The 15,235-nt window shown below is 43.4% G+C and overlaps 4 protein-coding genes across 7 annotated transcripts; 3 read left to right on the forward strand and 1 right to left on the reverse strand.

The window, feature by feature from the left end:
* The first annotated feature begins 5 nt into the window (after positions 1 to 5).
* tmed8 (transmembrane p24 trafficking protein 8) lies at positions 6 to 2,956 on the forward strand. Of its 2 annotated transcripts, XM_034525433.1 has the most exons (6): positions 6 to 142; positions 458 to 596; positions 729 to 822; positions 928 to 1,018; positions 1,168 to 1,461; positions 1,638 to 2,956. In XM_034525433.1, the coding sequence occupies exons 2-6, from the start codon at positions 487 to 489 to the stop codon at positions 1,853 to 1,855; spliced, it is 807 nt and encodes a 268-aa protein (XP_034381324.1). In that variant the 5' UTR covers positions 6 to 142; positions 458 to 486; the 3' UTR covers positions 1,856 to 2,956. The 2 variants fall into 2 exon arrangements, with proteins under 2 accessions (XP_034381324.1, XP_034381323.1); XM_034525432.1 differs by having other exon boundaries at positions 25 to 596.
* Positions 2,957 to 4,029: 1,073 nt separating this feature from the next.
* Positions 4,030 to 7,548, forward strand: zgc:163014 (uncharacterized protein LOC100038766 homolog). Of its 2 annotated transcripts, XM_034525270.1 has the most exons (13): positions 4,030 to 4,145; positions 4,218 to 4,388; positions 4,463 to 4,568; positions 4,705 to 4,839; positions 4,920 to 5,033; positions 5,110 to 5,284; positions 5,358 to 5,486; positions 5,633 to 5,820; positions 5,934 to 6,130; positions 6,206 to 6,297; positions 6,375 to 6,429; positions 6,671 to 6,768; positions 6,910 to 7,548. In XM_034525270.1, the coding sequence occupies exons 1-13, from the start codon at positions 4,084 to 4,086 to the stop codon at positions 7,134 to 7,136; spliced, it is 1,749 nt and encodes a 582-aa protein (XP_034381161.1). In that variant the 5' UTR covers positions 4,030 to 4,083; the 3' UTR covers positions 7,137 to 7,548. The 2 variants fall into 2 exon arrangements, with proteins under 2 accessions (XP_034381161.1, XP_034381162.1); XM_034525271.1 differs by lacking the exon at positions 4,030 to 4,145 and having other exon boundaries at positions 4,152 to 4,335; positions 6,910 to 7,547.
* gstz1 (glutathione S-transferase zeta 1) lies at positions 7,512 to 9,692 on the reverse strand. 2 transcript variants are annotated; one of them, XM_034525275.1, is made up of 9 exons: positions 9,450 to 9,692; positions 8,931 to 8,982; positions 8,775 to 8,842; positions 8,560 to 8,640; positions 8,340 to 8,465; positions 8,135 to 8,210; positions 8,006 to 8,058; positions 7,866 to 7,915; positions 7,512 to 7,704 (listed from the first exon to the last, which is right to left on the reverse strand). In XM_034525275.1, the coding sequence occupies exons 1-9, from the start codon at positions 9,477 to 9,479 to the stop codon at positions 7,578 to 7,580; spliced, it is 663 nt and encodes a 220-aa protein (XP_034381166.1). In that variant the 5' UTR covers positions 9,480 to 9,692; the 3' UTR covers positions 7,512 to 7,577. The 2 variants fall into 2 exon arrangements, with proteins under 2 accessions (XP_034381166.1, XP_034381167.1); XM_034525276.1 differs by lacking the exon at positions 9,450 to 9,692 and adding an exon at positions 9,157 to 9,407.
* Positions 9,693 to 11,474: 1,782 nt separating this feature from the next.
* Positions 11,475 to 15,142, forward strand: aldh6a1 (aldehyde dehydrogenase 6 family, member A1). The gene is given in 10 exon segments (XM_034525273.1): positions 11,475 to 11,756; positions 12,604 to 12,774; positions 12,776 to 12,794; positions 13,271 to 13,396; positions 13,399 to 13,439; positions 13,530 to 13,549; positions 13,551 to 13,586; positions 13,588 to 13,705; positions 14,531 to 14,631; positions 14,729 to 15,142. Coding segments are annotated over 10 exon segments (753 nt in total). The 5' UTR covers positions 11,475 to 11,669; the 3' UTR covers positions 14,763 to 15,142.
* The last annotated feature ends 93 nt before the right edge of the window (positions 15,143 to 15,235 follow it).

Consider the following 15,235-nt stretch of genomic DNA (forward strand, 5'->3'; position numbering starts at 1 on the left):
AAAAAAAAAAAGAAAAGAAAAAGGATCTTCTTTTCCTGTCGAGCAGCAGCACCGCGAAGAGAGCCGTCACATGGCCGCAGCGATGGGCCCCGAGTTGGACTAAAGTACCGTCGCTTCGTCAGACCACCAGCGAAACCTCGCGGTGAGATACACGGAGTGCCTCGTGAGGCGGCAGCTGCGTGTGCCTCTCCTCGATAGGCTACTAAAGCGAGCTAACTAGTTAGCCTCTCTGCTAAGTTAAAGCCAGACGTCGGTGCTAGTTTAGTGAAGCCTCGCGTAACGTGACGCTCTCCGCCTCTGTGACGTCAGCTACTCGTTTCCCAGTTCGCACCGTAGTTATTACCGTCCACTATTGTTTCACTTCGCGTATCTAACCAGCGTTACGAGGCTTATTGCTGTCATGTTTCTCTCCCTCCCATGGTTGGTCGGGGCGGGGTTTCCTCTCTCGGCCACGCAGTCGGAGGTGTTTGTCTTGCCTTTACAGCCATGGAGCGATTAAAAGCGACATCAGCGCTCCAGTCGCGGCTCTCGTCCCTCTCCTTCTCGTCGTTCCCGGGAGTCACGTCCAAGCAGAGCGACAGCAGACCGCTGGACAGGTAGCCTGTTGCTGCAGCTTGTACAGCGACTGTAAGGAAACGCGTTGTCCAGTTTCTCCTCTTTGTGTCTCTGTTTGTTTGTTTGTGTGTTGTGATGTGTGTTTTTCTGCTGTTCTTCCATCCGCTCCTCAGGCTCCAGATCACAGACCTTTCACAGAGCTCTGCCCAACCCAAAGACCGAGCTGATATGGATCAAACGAAAGGGGATTCAGAGACACACTCTGAGGTATTTAAGTACGGTCGGACGAGCTGTGAAATGAGTGGCAATAAAAAGTGGAACAGAATATAATTTCTCGGCTATAATCTGAGTCTTGTGTTTGTGCATTTTGAGGGTAATGCAGCGGCCCCAGCAGAGCTTGCCCTGGGGGAAGGAGGCGAGGAGAACAACAGCGCTGGGAGTCAGCTCTCTGCTGAGATGAAAGGTGAGGACCAGCAGAGCATGCCATCATAATTGCTGCATGGTCATCTTTGATTTTAATTCACAGGGTTCATACATCTTTTAATACAAGCTTTAAAAGTTGCCGTTATGCTTTTTTGTGGACGCACTATCATGTGTTCCTCCCAATGGCAGCCCAGATGCCGCCCCTGAAACCCCCGACAACGTGGACATCTGCTGCCCTGAAGGAGCTGAAAGCGAAGCTCCGAACGGAGGACGACAGCATGGTGACGGTGTACCGAGGCGACATCATGACGGTTCACGTGCCCACCGTCCCCGAGGCCAGAAAAGTGTGCTGGGAGTTCGCTACGGACGGTTACGACATTGGCTTTGGCATATATTTTGACTGGACTCCTGTCACGAGCCGCTCTATCACTGTGCACATCAGCGAGTCAAGTGATGACGAAGACGAAGAGGAGGAGCTGGAAGGTCAGTTACTGTCGTGTTTGCAATTCAGAGTGTAAAGAGGCCTAAATGTATCATTCTATAAAACATTGGTCATTCTGCGTCTACAAAACGCAGCACAGTTGTGTTTTTCTATCTTTTCCTCCAGTGGGACCTGAGGCGGCGTGTTGACTTTGTGCTTTTTTCGACTCCTGCTGCAGGGCCGGTCGGTAACGGAGATGTGGAGAAGGGCTCCAAATCTCAAACCAACTCCAACTTGGCTGAAATCTTACCTGTTTACCGCCAGGACAGTCACACAACCGTCCAGGGGGGGAGCCACGATTTTCCAGGTGAAGGCACTTACCTCCTGAAGTTTGATAACTCCTACTCACTATGGCGAAATAAAACTCTTTACTACAGAGTTTATTACAGTGCCTGAGATGCCAGTTTATGAATGTAGAATTTAAAGAAGATTACTACTCGTAAGACTGATGAACTATTTTTGATCCCATACTAAATTAAAGTTATAATATAAAAGGTTAAATATAAGCATATCTATTTTCCAGCTTGTGTTGCCACATGTTGAATTCACAATCCGATAGCTTTAAATGCAACATTTGCTCCAATATCCTACTGATAGCTATCTGAAGCGTATGTGCCATGTCCCTGTGAGTGCACTGCTATTTGGTCAAGTGCCCGTCATTTACGATGAATCTTCAACTGTGACATTTCTATGGTAGCAGTGATCAGGGAACACCTGCACAACATTTAGTTCACCAGGCCAGATGCTCAATCAGCAGTGCCCTAAAGAAATATACATTTTATTGTGTGTGTGCGTGTACTGTAAACGTACACCTTTTTATGATTATGTTGCTTTGCTGATGTTCTGTGTATTTATCCTTCTGCTTTGTATTGTAACTTATTTTTTATGTGTCAAATTATATCACGTTATAATGGAGAATATAATTATATAATACAAATTCTGTGCACAGAGTTGTTTACTGTCTTAGTGGTGTGTCGCTGAAAGATATAAGTTGAACGTGCTGAAGCAAGTGGTAACAGTTTACCGGCGTGTGCTTTTTATGACACAAATGAAAGCCATCCCTTATCACACAAAGCTCTTATGTAATATAGATTCAATATTTACAGTTGCCCTCCCTCCCTTTTTAATTTGCAGTTTCAGAGGTAGCAAACGGTTGTAATATTTCATCTAAATGCATTTTGTGCACAGGTCTATGTGAGTAAAGGTCGATGTTTGTTTTTGAATCTCCTCGGTGCGTTCGGCTTATTTTGATTGCGTTGCCTTGTTCCCTCCGGTTTCTAAAATCGCCGAGTCTACCACACACACACACACACACACACACACACACTTGTGCGCATGTTCCCAAAGATGTCTCGGGCTTGGCTTCTCATGCCGAATACAATGTAAAGCAACTGGTTTGAAGCTCCCCATGTCTGCTGAACTGTACTTTTACTGTAAGTCATGATGACTCTTGTTCCTGAAATTTATATTCCACAATAAAGAGAAGATTGACTATTTCTTTTTTTTATTCATTTGAGAATTTGATCAAATATCTGAACACTGATTAGTCGATTTATAGTTTAGAAATTGAGGTGCAGGGAAACATTGCAGCATTACACTTAAGCTATGTCATTAAGACAGCTGGTGTGTGTAGTCCCTACCTAAATGTGTCTTGAGATGGCATCGTTTCATAACAGGCTCAATGCTGGTCCAGGATTAGGAATCCCTTCAGGCCGGTCCCTTGTGTTTTCATCAAATTGAGGCATTAGGGGATTGATGTGCTGATGAAACCAGGTTTTATTTTCAGCGTCCCTAAAGGCTTGCCAGCCTCCTGAGTTACATCTCGTGTCCCTCGCATGTTATTGGATGTTCTTCAATTGTTCTTGTATGATGACACTCCAGGAGACTTTGATGGCTGTTGATTTTATTATTTTAAAAGGTGTGAACCGGAGTATGCAGTAACTTATTCAATGTCTTGATACTTTTACTTTTTTTTTTTATATCACTGAATGCCCCAATAATTCATATTGGTAAGTCATTTTGGGCTTCATACAGTTTCTTTAACAATGAAAGCAAAATGCAGTTTTTCATTTACCAACAATCAGTTGATACATTCACAGCCACAAAAATGAGCATATAAGTGAATACAAAATTCTACCATAAACTTAATGTAAAAGCTTTTTTTTCCCACGTATAGTATGTACAAATATCTAATGTTTGTGTTTTTTCGTAAGAAAATTGAAATGTATGAACGTGGTTATATACTGGTCAAAATAAACTGGCTGCTTTCAGTGATTCCATGTTCGCTCTTCTTTCCCTTCAGCAGTTTACAGAAGTGAAGCAATTAAGCCATTAATCAGACAAAATACATACAAATATATACCTTTTTGCACTTTAAGTAATTTAAGTGTACAATTAGTGCATTGTTTCAAAAACAGCTGTTCAATACCACTTAGCCAAACAATGCAGGTGTTTAACGACGGCTAAACAGGGTAATTAAAAAATCAATTGTGCTGTGGTCTCAGCTGTGTGTTTTCTCAACGGCCTCGAGCTCGAATCAGCCAATCAGAGCTGATGACCGGAGCTCCAGGTTGCACCAAATCTAGTCTTGCTGCTGCCTGTCCGTTTCACTTCCTGGAGGCGACATGGGAAGGTTGACTTTTTATGTCCTTTGGTCCCTGCGTGATGCCCCCCGCCAGTTCATCAGGTAGGCTTTTTTTTAATAACTCTGTTTTCACACATACGCAACAATTCAAACACGCTGTCTCACCCTCCACAGCAAATCCAATGGAAGTTGCTTTCAAGTCCACATCCCGCTGCCTCTCCCCAAACACCTGGTCATCTTTGGTCTCGGAGAATGGAAACACAGCGAGACTACAATCTCAGTAGATGTCCTGGTGAGTGCAGAAGTACCGGCCCAGAAAATCGGGACTCTTTCAGCTCAAGTGAGGTATGTGAAGGAACGGCCTTAGCTACGAAAAATAAAACAAGTCTAAATTGGTAAAAGATTAACTTTGTATTCAGGTGTTTGACCTGGGAGGGTGACTGGAGCACTGACATCGTCACAGTGGCAGCAGAGAGAGGCAGGAGAGGAGTTTATGGCAAGATCATTCTCACAGTGTGTGGAGAGGTAGGAGGGTTTCTATTACTGTCCCTCGTCAATGTTCTGCATCAGGACAACAAATGCACGTATACTCTCTCATTAACATAACAAAGTTAATATTGCCTTCCTGGATCATATTGTCGCTGTTTTGTTTCATGCAAAGACTTGTGACCAGCCACAAGATGAAGCCGCTGTCATCAGCAGGTCAACTCTGGTTCAAAGGGAATGTCTGTTCCCAGAACAGCAGGATGCCACTGATCTCTCCTGCACGTTACACCAAAGCGCTGGAAATGAAACAGTGAGATGAATAAGGTTAACATTGTTTGGCCGTTATCTTTTGTTTGTTTGCAATATTTCATTATTTTCCCCGCCTTGCAGATAACTCCCAACTCCTCACACTTGGGTGATAGTGTTTGCGACGCTGACGTTCAAGTGAATAGACTTGACACCAGCGATTGTACGACTGGAAAGAAACCCCCAGTTTGGCCTACGGTAAGAGTCATGCTGAAGACTATTGTCTGCATGTACGGCATGTGACTTATTCTGTGGCATGATCTGCAACTGAAAGGATAAGACACCCAGACGGACTGTAATTAGTAAGAGAGGCCGCCTGACATGGAGCTCTGAGGACATGGACAGTCTCACACAGGACAGAGACCAGGCTTCAACCCCCAAGAAAATGAGGCTGTCCAGAATGAACAGCAGAGAGGAATTGACTGTGCAGATAAAGATGGAGAACAGAGGTCAGAAAACTTATCAACTGCTGCGATCGGGTCTGAATGCCCGGAGTGTGTTTTGACGGGTGTCTTAATTTAGTTTCAGTGTCTCCATCAAAGCGCTGGAGCCATACGATGTGTCTGAGTGACCCTGACACCGCCATCCTCATTGGAGGGGAGACAGGCGATCAAAACTACTGCAAGGACTCCCTGTGGAAGCTCGAGTTAGGTCAGCGGAGTTTAAGTTACTTGTGTGGTCATATAATACTTACTACAACCAGCTAAGGCAAAATAGGAAGCCCTAAAATATGTGCACATCGATTGCATTGACTCATGTTCTTCGATGTTTCGTTCCCATCTTGACCTCCTTTCCAGACAATGACTTCTGGTTCCCCATGAACTCCTCTGTCTCTGGACCTGGGCCACCATGCGCCCGAGGACACTCTGCGACCTATGACCCAGACTCTAAGTCCGTCTTTGTGTACGGTGGCCTGAGGGAGGGCCAGCGCTACAGCGAGCTGTACGTCCTAGATACCCTGACCTGGAAGTGGAAGCTTATTACGGTGGGTGGTGTGTTGCGAGTTAGAAACTTGTTTTCTGCGATTTTCTTATCAAATTCTCAAGCAGAGGTATTGAAACAGTTTTCTTTTGTTTTTGGAAATCCACCTCCCTTTAGGCGAAAGGGAATGTTCCACATTTGGCATATCATTCTGCTGCCTTTTACAAGAAAGAGCTTTTTGTCTTCGGTGGAGTTCAGCCAGGCCATTCTTCGGTGGATAAATCCTGCAGTAATGCTCTGTACATCTTTAACCCAGAGTTTGAACTCTGGTACCAGCCGATTGTGGAAGGGGACAAACCTCTGCCTCGCTTTGGGTCAGCCTTCTTTTACAAACTACTACAGTGAATTCATACATAACAATATTGATACCATTTTAATGTTTGTAACAGACACTCGGCCACACTGATGTCACAGAAATTGATAATATTTGGTGGACGGAAGACGGCTACTTACCTTAATGACGTCCATGTTCTGGATCTGGGTAAGAGGAAGATTCTGTAGCTGCATTAGACATACATTTTGTGTCTTAATTTTTACATTTATTTTCTTTGAGTAAAGGATTCATGGAATACACAGCTGTGAAGTATGGGAACATGCCACCCCTGCCTCGAGGGTGAGTACAGGACTAATCAACCTTGAGAAATGTCATCGCTGTAGCCATCTGGTTTTTATATTTTTGGTGTCTTCTGACAGACAGAACTGCATTTGAGTCTAATGGGTTTCAACAGAATATCATATCTCGACAATATACTGTCTTATTTAGCTCGGTATAAAATAACTAAGTGGTTTAAATAATGTCAACACAGACTTTAATAGGATATTAAGAAAATATTTCCTTGCCTGTACGTGGACAGGTTTCATGCAGCTCTACCAGTTTCAGACAACAGGATTTTAGTCAGTGGAGGTTGCAGTGCTATTGGAGCTCTGCAAGACGTACATATTTTCAATACTGGTGAGTACCTCATGTGTGCCACTTCAGTCTGATTTCTATAGTAAATACAATGAGAATCGGTATGATCTGCTTTATTCCATAAATGTTCTGTAAGGTTAGTGTCAGTCACGTGTTAAAACTCCTGCTTTGATTTCTCCTCAGACACAAACCTGTGGAGCCCAGTGGTGTGTCCTATGCTCTGCTCAAAGCCTCGTGCAGGACACAGCATGATAAACTTGGGCTGCTCCATCCTGACGGATGCAGAGAAGCATGAAAAGGGTGAAAATGTCCTCTGCACATTGCTGGTGTTTGGTGGATCAGACTGCTCCGGTACCTTCTACAACGACACGGTCAAGTGCACAGCGGAGATTCCTCGGGACAAGCGATGAGGATTCATCCAGGACAATTGTTTTTAGCTTTTCTTTTTAAAAAGGGAGGATTCTGTGATCTGCCCTGACAGAAAAATAACTGTAAAAGTCGTGATGGTAGTTTGTCTTTTTAATTTGTGCATGATGTATTCTGCAGCTCAGACATGCATGGCTGCTTCCTTTTTATTCCAATCTTTTTAATCAGTTACACTGGCAAGAGTTCAGAGGTTTTTCCACTTTGCATAACAAATCTCTGATCACATTATTCTGTCCTCTTCCTTGTCCTACACATGTCAGTATTTATTTGAGGGTAAAGCAAATATGTTCATCAAAAAGCAAATAAATATTTTTAATTAAGTTTTCTTGTTATTGAAAGTAACAACACTCAAACGTGGGATCTTTTCCAAAGCGTTTTATTTCAAATGTACAAAGTGACATGGCTGTCTCTAAAGCGGAGTTATTCTATGCACGCTGATCCACAGGTGTGTCTGGCTGACCAGATGGGTTGGTCACTATGAAAGCTTCAATTTCAAGTAAGGTTTGGTTTAACCTTTTGATGGTTGGATACTGCCCGACATCCACTTTGAACCTGTGGAGGTTAAAGACAAAGAGGGTTCATGTGAGGGAGTTTTAAGTTCAGCAGGTTGAGCAAAGCAGGCGTTTTCATGTAAACACAAAACTCATTCATATTGCTCTTTTCTTGTTCTGAGTGTTAATGAGGTGTTTATGATGTAGTGTCTGCCTGCATACCTCTCTGCATTGTAGACTTGTGGGACCAGACAGATGTCTGCCATGGATATCTAAAAGGTAAACCAAGCAATGAGTTGAATTAAAAGTCTCTGCTGTATAACACCCTGTCTCCATGCTGCAATGAAAGCCATGACGCTTACCTCATCACCAACACAATATTTCCCAGCTGTTTGCTTCAGAATGGGCTCAAGAGCTGGAAGAAAAAGGTACACATTGTATTGCAAAGGAAGTGAGTGGTGAAGGCTTGGGGTGTTCAGGCTTCCACCTACCTTGAAAGCCGCGATCAATGAAGTGCTGAGCCCACTGCACCTTTTCTGCGCCAATTTTCTGAATCACGTACAAATTCTGAAATGCCCAGGAATTAATTAATAGTTAACTTGTATGCGTTGAGACTGTATTTTTGTATCATGCCACACCTGCAACCCATTTTTTTGGTAAGAACTGCCTGCTCCAGTTTGACTGTGCTGTTCTCACCTGCAGAGGCTGTATCCCAGAGGCAATGATGTCACTTATCATCCGGACCTGGGCACGTTGCTTTGGGTCAGCGGGGAGAAGCCGAGGCCCTGGCCTGGTCTCATCGATGTATTGGATCACAGCCAGCTGTGTGGGTAAGAAACCACTGTCAGTAGTATGTAGGTTGCTTAAATAAAACACGGTTTACATGGTTGCATGGGTGAAGAGTTTGGGGACTTACTGACTGGGAGAGGGTGATGCCATCCAGTTCAACTGCAGGCACTTGTAGCATGGGGTTTAATTTCTTGTACTGTTCAGTAAGCTTGAGCACATGGAGAACAATTGTGAGATATCCAGAATTGACATCGACTGCCCAGTGCCTCATGCTAATTATCATGCAGGCTACAGTATATGACATTTCTGCATGGTTTTTGATGCTGTGAATCTATAGTGTACCTGCTGACCGCCATCTTTGATGAGATTGACTGGAACGTGGTCATATTCAATACCTTTGAGAGCAAAAGCTGATGCACAAAATGCAAATGATCAAACTGTTTACATTGAAATGCTTTAAGTAACAGCTAAGTAGTCAAATGCTGTGGCATGACTTACCAATGCGAACCCTCCAGGAGCAGGAACTTCTGAAGTATCCATGAAGAACAGGCTATATATATATATATATATATATATATATATATATATATATATATATATATATATATATTTTTTTTTTAAAGGGAACAAAACAAAACGCATTCAGTCCATCTGAAAGTGCATCACATTTTCCTTGAACATAACATTAAAAGTAAGTTAAAATGACTTGTGCCAACTGGTTCACCTTAGTTTCTGATGCCATAGCTTTTTGGCTCGAGTTTTTACTCAACTAGACAGAATGAACTATTACAGAGAGTTTTTCTGCAGTTTAACATCTCCAGCAGCCAATAGGACGTGCTCCTAAAATCCCTCCTACCTACTCTTCGGTCCATGACTCAGCAGTATCTGTCCGTCATATGTTTCACATTAAACACACACACACACGCACACACACACACACACACGCACACACACACACACACACACACACACACACACACACACACACACACACACACAGAGGTGTCATTACAGTACCTTTGCGAGGAAAACTAAGGACACGTGCATTGTTGTGGCTGTGATACCGTTATCGTAATGCTAATAAAGGGCAGTATTACTTGCTCAAAGAGACGTCACTTATGCCCCTCACATTTCCCAGCAAGCATTTTACATTGACTAATGCCGCTCTCCCCCTGAATAAAGCGAGCTTTTCCGAGTTTTAGCAGAGATATTGGCCACAGTTTAGCTCCGGGTTGCATTAAGAAAACAATAACTTCCAGCCAGTACATGGAAGAGTGAAAAGTATTTAATCCAATGGTTAGCCGAGTTCTAAATCAAAGGCGGGATTATCTAAAACCTAAACTAGAGATTGGACGGAATGTACCAACAAATGACCAATTAGGCTGCGTTCTTTATGGGAGAGCGAATAGAAAGCGTCAGATGTATTCAGAGCCCGCCCTACAAGTGATACGTATCCGTGACGGAGAACACACAGATGTTGACCTTGTCTCGGCTGGCCACCTGTGGAGTTGGATAAATAAAGTTGTCCTACAGCTTTAAGATCAGTACTAAAGGCCAAGGTAAGGTTCAAAAGTGTTACAGTTTCAGAACTCTCCTCGCAGGCAGGTTTGACAGCCCACATTGTTTACCTAGTGCTATGTGTCATGTGCTGCAGGATTTAGGTCTGGGTAGCTTTAATGATAATGATACATTTTATTTGTGTAGTGCTGTAAAAGGTACTCAAATGCACTTTACATGGTAAAAACAAACAATGAAAGCATTAACTAAGAAGAAAAACCCAATAACATCACCTTTTATGTTAACCATTGCCTTACAGACGTATATATTTTTTCACAGATGGGATTAACTTCCCTTTCTTTTCTTTAGAGGACAATCTATGCCACTACCAGCTTTTTAATAAGGCACCACCGTTTTCAAACTGATTTATAGTATGAAACGACAATCAACTTCAGCTATTCTGTACATTTCAACCACGAAGAAAACTAATTTGTCCACATCTATCCTTCTCATTCCACACTCTGTGGCTGCTCATTAATCGTGCATGCCTTTTACCTAAAAGCACTTATCTTGGTAGTATCCACCGAGTTGGGTTAGTTTTATCCTGCGGTAGCTGGAGGGCTTCATGATGCTGCGCTGTGGTTTAGTAGCTCTGATAAGGCTCAAAGCAGCAAAGTCCATTGAGTTGCTTAACCTTTTTGATTGTCAATGAGAAACGGTGCATGAACTTAGACAACAAGTCATAACCTAACAATCCTAAATGTTTTCTTCAGGATTGAATGTGGAAATGTTATTTGTTTCTGATGAACTTTGACCGGCAGACTTCTGAAAGGCCCTCATACCTCAGTTAAACATCTGCTAGACTTCCCCTGCTACCTGAGGTTTAGTGAACTCAAACAGCCCCTGCTGATTAAAACAAAGCCATCTTTAGTGTATGGAAATGTACTCATCCTTACTTTCTCCTTCTGCAGGCTACCAACGAGGTGATCGTCCGGGTACCCAAAGCCACCCAGGAAGAGATGTCGTCTGCTGTGGACTCGTGCTCCAGAGCCTTTCACTCCTGGTCTGAGACCTCCATCTTGACTCGGCAGCAGGTCTTTCTGTGCTATCAGCAGCTTATCAAGGACAACATTGTAAGTCAAACGGGTCAGAAAGTAGAAGTTGCAACTGAAAACAAGAGTTTGATTGAATCAGTTTGATTTTATAGGACAACTGTCACATTTGACTTCTTTTTGCAAATGAGCAGTTTTAACCTTTCCACATAAGTTCAGAGCCTGCTATTTACATTTGATACTAAGTCTGAAGTTCAGATTATATTAAATCTGAAGATGAGAACAAAGGACTAACATGAGGGTCATCCTGTGTTCCAGAGAGAACTTTCCAAGGCCATCACAGTGGAACAAGGCAAAACACTTGCAGATGCAGAGGGGGATGTATTCAGAGACTTGCATAAGTGGATCACACTCACTCTCTCTCACACACACACACACACGTGTGTGCACACACCATTACAAAGGGCAACATGTCTTTTCTTTGCAGAGGTAGTGGAGCATGCCTGCAGCATCACCTCTCTGATGCTCAGTGAAACCCTGCCCTCCATCACCAAGGACATGGACACCCACACATACCGACTTCCCCTCAGGGTGTGTGGGGCATCGGACCCTTCAATTTTCCTGCCATGATCCCTCTCTGGATGTTTGCCATGACCATGGTGTGCGGCAACACCTACCTGCTGAAGCCATGGGAGCGGGTGCCAGCCTGTGCCATGCTGCAGTTGTGCCGGTACTCCAGACGGGTCGCTCAACATCATCCACGGCCAACATGCTGGTGAGTTAGTCCCTCTTAACTTTAGCCAGTAATTGGCAGAATTTACTGCTTTGTGTCTAAAGCTAATCTTCAGTGTAGATACAAGGCAATATATGCAATGAAACTGTTATTTAGTATCTAGTATATAGAGCAGATGTTTCAGATTCTCATTAAATAAGGCTAATGACTGGCAGCTTTAAACTGCCATTAGACAACAAAGCCTCTTCTGTGTTTTTATTAAAATGTTCTTGACAAAAATACGTTTTGTATCTATGCCACTTTATTACCCTTTAATCTAACATTCAAGCAGAGCTGAAACCATTAATTTATTTGTTGATTGACATCAAATTAACCTGAAAATATATTTATTTATACTGCTTTTATTTGTCCTTTATTATATCTGGGTTTTGGAAGGTTAGTTGGACAAAAAAAGACACTTGTAAAGACAAAACAATACACCAATTAATTCAGGAAATATTTTGGCAAATTAGTCTTTAATGAAAATACTAGATGCGGCCCTACATTCATGCCAGGACATAACATATATATATATATATATATATATATATATATATATATATATATATATACACACACACACACACACACTTGCTGTAAATGTCCAGAAGGTGGCAGCATTGGCCAACAGATTGTTGTGGTTTTAATCATCAGTCAGCTGTAAAGATGAGAGAAGGTGCAACACAGAAACTGCAGCTGTGAATCACTGTTATAAAGGTTCCATCTATTTGCTATATGACATTTGTAGGTTTTTTGTTTACAATTCACTGATGTTCTCACGTGTGATAAACCAGCTGCTGTAATGTGGAGATCGCACAGCAGGAGGCTAACCACTTCTCATGTAGCGTAGGGAGCCAAGAACCATGGTGTGGTGATGCCTGATGCCAACAAGGAGAACACTCTGAACCAGCTGGTGGGTGCAGCGTTTGGGGCAGCAGGGCAGCGCTGCATGGCTCCGTCCACCGCAATCCTGGTGGGGGAGGCACGGAGCCGGCTGCCGGAGGTGGTCGAGCACTCCATAGGCGTTGCGTGTAAACGCAGGTACCGCGCCCCGTCACTCCACCCTTTACCTCTTGCTCTTGAGCCCCTGTTTCCCCCCGAGGGCCTTTTGGCTTAGTCATCTCGTGGCCACCCAGGCCGCCCTGACCACACCTCCCGGCGTGTTGTAACTTCACACTGGATTCAGCTGGGAGCGAGGGCTCGTTGAGTCAACCATGCTGCAAATCTGTGGCCAGATCTGCGGCCCAGACCTAAATGGCAGTTCAAAGCATCAAATCTTTTGAGGAAGAATGTTGATTTGGAGTAAAATAGAGAACGATTATCCCTGTTTGCTATGATAGGGATTCTTATTTTTGTAGTACACCCCACTTTCCATTTCCGAGGGAGTGCCTCAGAGTGCCCCTCATCCTGGTTTTGCGTGTTTGTAGCAAAAGACTTATTTGAATGTCGGTGTCAATTTAATGAGCTCCCATCATCGAATGCCACAGTATAGCTGGTTGTCTTTGGGGCCCTGCTAGGAAACCAGCCTGGGGCAGACGTGGGGCCTCTGATCACACCGCAGACCAAGGAGAGAGTCTGTCGTCTGATCCAAAGTGGTGTGGATGAAGGAGCTGAACTGCTCCTGGATGGCCGAAACGTCAAGGTCAAGGCAACTTTGTGGGTCCCACCATCATCGGGAACGTCAGAGTACGTGGGTTTAATTTCTTAATGTGCACATGCCTGTATGTATTTGCATCGGCGAAATGTTAAGATCAACTCTAAAACTCAACTTCCCAGCCTGAGATGAAGTGCAACACTCGAGATCGTTGGGCCTGTGTTGGTGGTTCTCGAGACACACTCTGGATGATGCCATCAGTGTGGTCAACAGGAACCCCTATGGCAACGGTTCAGCTAACTTCACCACAAATGGCGCCACTGCACGCAAATATACTCACGAGGTGGATGTGGGCCAGGTGAGTGGCTGCAGCCTCCAAATGTGTTCCTCTGTTTTGAGAGAAAGGAGACATTCACATCCCTCTGTCATGTCTAAACAGCATCTCGAGTCGGGGAAAACTTCAAACTATTATTTTCCATGTCAAGTATAGATAGCCTTGTTTGCCCCTAGCCTAATATACACACATTCGGCAACCCCCCCCATCCCCCCTCCCACACACACACATACACACACTTCCCCACCAGTCAAGACTACAAATAACTACAGCAAATATGTGTCTGTTTAAAGAAAACAGGGGGACTTAGAAACATTTTTCCTGGTAGTATTCGAAGAGGGAAATCTTAAATTAAACTCAAAAGGAATCCCTACGGTTCCATTAAGCATACCTGTTTGTTTGACTGTGGAGCCTTAGTTATGTCCTGTGTTTGCTGTTCACATGTCGGGGAATGCTGTGCAGGCCATGTGCCGTTCTCCGCTCCAAACCTCGATGCAACAAACATCTAGTTTTCCTTCGCCAAAAGGCCTAAGTGTGTCCAAACCTATTCCCGCATTTTCAAACATTCTAAACCAACCAACCCCGTCATGCGCCGACTGCCTTCATAACAAAATGTTTTATTTAGTTTCTCTTCCCTTTCATAAGAACATGCTGTGCTTTCAAAACTGCAAATATAAGCCACAGGTTTATCTTTGTTTAGTGAGATCATGTAAGCTTGCTTTTTAAAAATCACGGAGAAACCACATCTCTCATCAGCCGCATCCAACTCATTCCTAGCAATTTCCTGGGGAATTGTTTTACAAAACTTACACTTATAGAAATGAAAGGGAAAATACTTGTTTTCTGTAGGTTGGAGTCAATGTTCCCATCCCTGTTCCACTGCTGATGTTCTCCTTTACCGGATCAAGAAGATCCTTCAGAGGGGACATGCGCTTCTACGGAAAAAACAAGTATGAAATATACAATGCATCTTATTGTTACCGGTATAAGAAATGCACGTATGTAGCAATCAAAGTTTAGATGTAAATGTATTTATTCTCTCACCAGGGAATCCAGTTCTACACACAGATCAAAACTGTAATCTCCCAATGGAAAGCTGAAGATGCCACCTTGACAAGTCCTGCAGTGACTATGCCACCATGGGACGCTAAATATTGAGTCTGATCGAGACACCGTGTACTACATACAGTACAAGACACTTGTATACAGGGGTTGAGGTTCTTACCACTTCATAGCTTTAATAGATAAAATACAACAGTTTGCCACACACTATCAGAGAGGGGACAGATACTGATGCAGTAGGAAAAGTACTCATGCGCTGTCGGTTTTCGTTTTATACAATAAGAAAATGTGAGAAAAAAATGAGAACCTGTTTTTTCTTCAGATGAGAAGTTGTTCTATGATGGTTGTTTCTAACACTTTATTCAGTCATAATAAATATGTTGGTAGGATGAGGGTAAATCCTAGCATTTTGTTTAAATGAGAAGACATGTTGGCAGGATATATAGTACGTGGGTTTTGGCAGGCAGCTGCTGCTCCCTCTTCCCGGTACTT

This window comes from Cyclopterus lumpus, chromosome 22 (assembly GCF_009769545.1).
Source record: "Cyclopterus lumpus isolate fCycLum1 chromosome 22, fCycLum1.pri, whole genome shotgun sequence".
In the NCBI taxonomy this organism is placed as follows: Eukaryota; Metazoa; Chordata; class Actinopteri; order Perciformes; family Cyclopteridae; genus Cyclopterus; species Cyclopterus lumpus.